The sequence below is a fragment of the Puntigrus tetrazona genome, chromosome 2, assembly GCF_018831695.1.
Source record: "Puntigrus tetrazona isolate hp1 chromosome 2, ASM1883169v1, whole genome shotgun sequence".
Classification (NCBI taxonomy): domain Eukaryota; kingdom Metazoa; phylum Chordata; class Actinopteri; order Cypriniformes; family Cyprinidae; genus Puntigrus; species Puntigrus tetrazona.
In genome coordinates, this window is record NC_056700.1 from 13,570,478 (window position 1) to 13,572,346 (window position 1,869).

Here is a 1,869-nt window from a genome sequence, read left to right on the forward strand (position 1 = left end):
TATTTATTTATTTTTTTGTGCAAACAGAGGAGAAGAGAGGGCAAATTTCTGCTATAAAAACGGTTATAATTTTTGCTTTTTCATTTAATGCCTGTTGTTGTAAATATTTATAAATTATAAAATATTTTCTTTTACCGAGGTGTACTTTGTATGATTAACTTTAAATAAAATAAAAATAGTAATAAAATGAAAAGAATTTCATGATTCCCATGAAAAGTAAAAACTTTCTAAAAACTACAATTTGTGAGAGGTCTGACTTATCATAACAAGGCAGAACTTTAAGGGAGGATACAGATTTCTTCCCTCGTCCCCTCAAACAGGAAACTGCTGTTAAAACTTCCCCCTCTCCTTTCAGCAACTTCAAAATCCTGAAAAATCATTGTCACATTATGACTTTCAACACTAGGGCTTTAAATAGACATTTGAAGTGTGGGACCAGACAGACAGTAAATTACATAAGAGTGACGCGCCACAGCCCTCTGACTCTTCACCTCTGGGTTAAAACCACAGCAAACACCTGCTCAGCTTTTTAAAATGTATCCACAACCTATTAGCGGTTATGTCTTGGTACCTTGAGGTGCTGGAGTTGTCTGCGGTCATCCTCAAGTTGTCTTCTTTTGTTTTCAATCTCAGCCTCCCTCTTTCTCTTCTCCTGAAAGACAGACAACATATTAAACTGATGCAGAATCTCCCAGTTCACAAAATCAAATAACCAAGGAATATAGTTAAAGAAATGGTAAGAATTCATTATTATTAAACATTATTCACAATTTGATTTTAACATTGTTGACTGTATATATATATAAAATATATTTACTTTCAATTCCATTTTTTTATTTTATTAAATTTTTTTTGTACAATGTTATGTTTGTCTGTTTTATTGTCTAAATAGTTTTCTGTTTCATTTTATTTTGGTTTTAGTTTTTGTTATTTTATTACATCGAGCTAACCTAAATGAAAAATGAAAATGTATGACTTGTTCAGAGGAGAGGATTAAATACAATCTAAATGAACTAATAACTAAAGCACCTTTTCTATTTCCACAGCAATATCAAGTAAATATCAATGATTCTGAATTACATAACACCGAAAAAGTTCTCATTTGAAACACTGTTTATAAACGACTCCAGTCAAAGCACTAGTTAATCTGTCAAATCTTAATTACCCAACAGTGGCTTCAAAATATATATTGTAACTGAATGTGTAATGCAGCAATCGAGTGATGCCCAGGCCACAAAACACTGACTCTGATAAAAGACAGTGACAGTATCTAAAAGCATCTAACGACATAAACCCCGACAGCCCTATTCTGCTCCTGTGTAAACATATTAGCCAAAGATTCATTAATCGGAAAAACGAAACTCTTGACCACGCACATCCTGGAAGCCTCCACTTTTCAGAGGACGGACAAATGACAGTTAAAGGCAACATTAGTCTGGTCGTTCACAAGACAATGCTAAGCCCCATCAATAATTAAACTCACAGAAGTGCTTNCTCTGCTCCTGTGTAAACATATTAGCCAAAGATTCATTAATCGGAAAAACGAAACTCTTGACCACGCACATCCTGGAAGCCTCCACTTTTCAGAGGACGGACAAATGACAGTTAAAGGCAACGTTAGTCTGGTCGTTCACAAGACAATGCTAAGCCCCATCAATAATTAAACTCACAGAAGTGCTTTAGTGCTGATGGCTGGACATGCATTAGCAGGTATAGATGGTCATGACGCACTGTGGCCATCAGTGCATCTGTATCCTGACATCTGTCCTCATGCTGATCCGGTGCGATTGTGTTGCGTAATGAGGAGTTTAGCTGGCAAAAGTTCTGAAAGCGCTAGTCACGTATGGTAGTATTTATTTATTTATTTAT

At 35.2% G+C, this 1,869-nt stretch overlaps 1 protein-coding gene across 1 annotated transcript in view; it reads right to left on the reverse strand.

The window, feature by feature from the left end:
* LOC122327014 (paralemmin-2-like) overlaps positions 1-1,869 on the reverse strand; it is a 150,098-nt gene that overhangs the window by 4,296 nt on the left and 143,933 nt on the right. Inside the window, exon 2 of the mRNA XM_043222219.1 lies at positions 572-652. Coding sequence (XP_043078154.1) covers positions 572-652 — 81 coding nt within the window. The remainder of the gene's footprint in view (positions 1-571; positions 653-1,869) is intronic.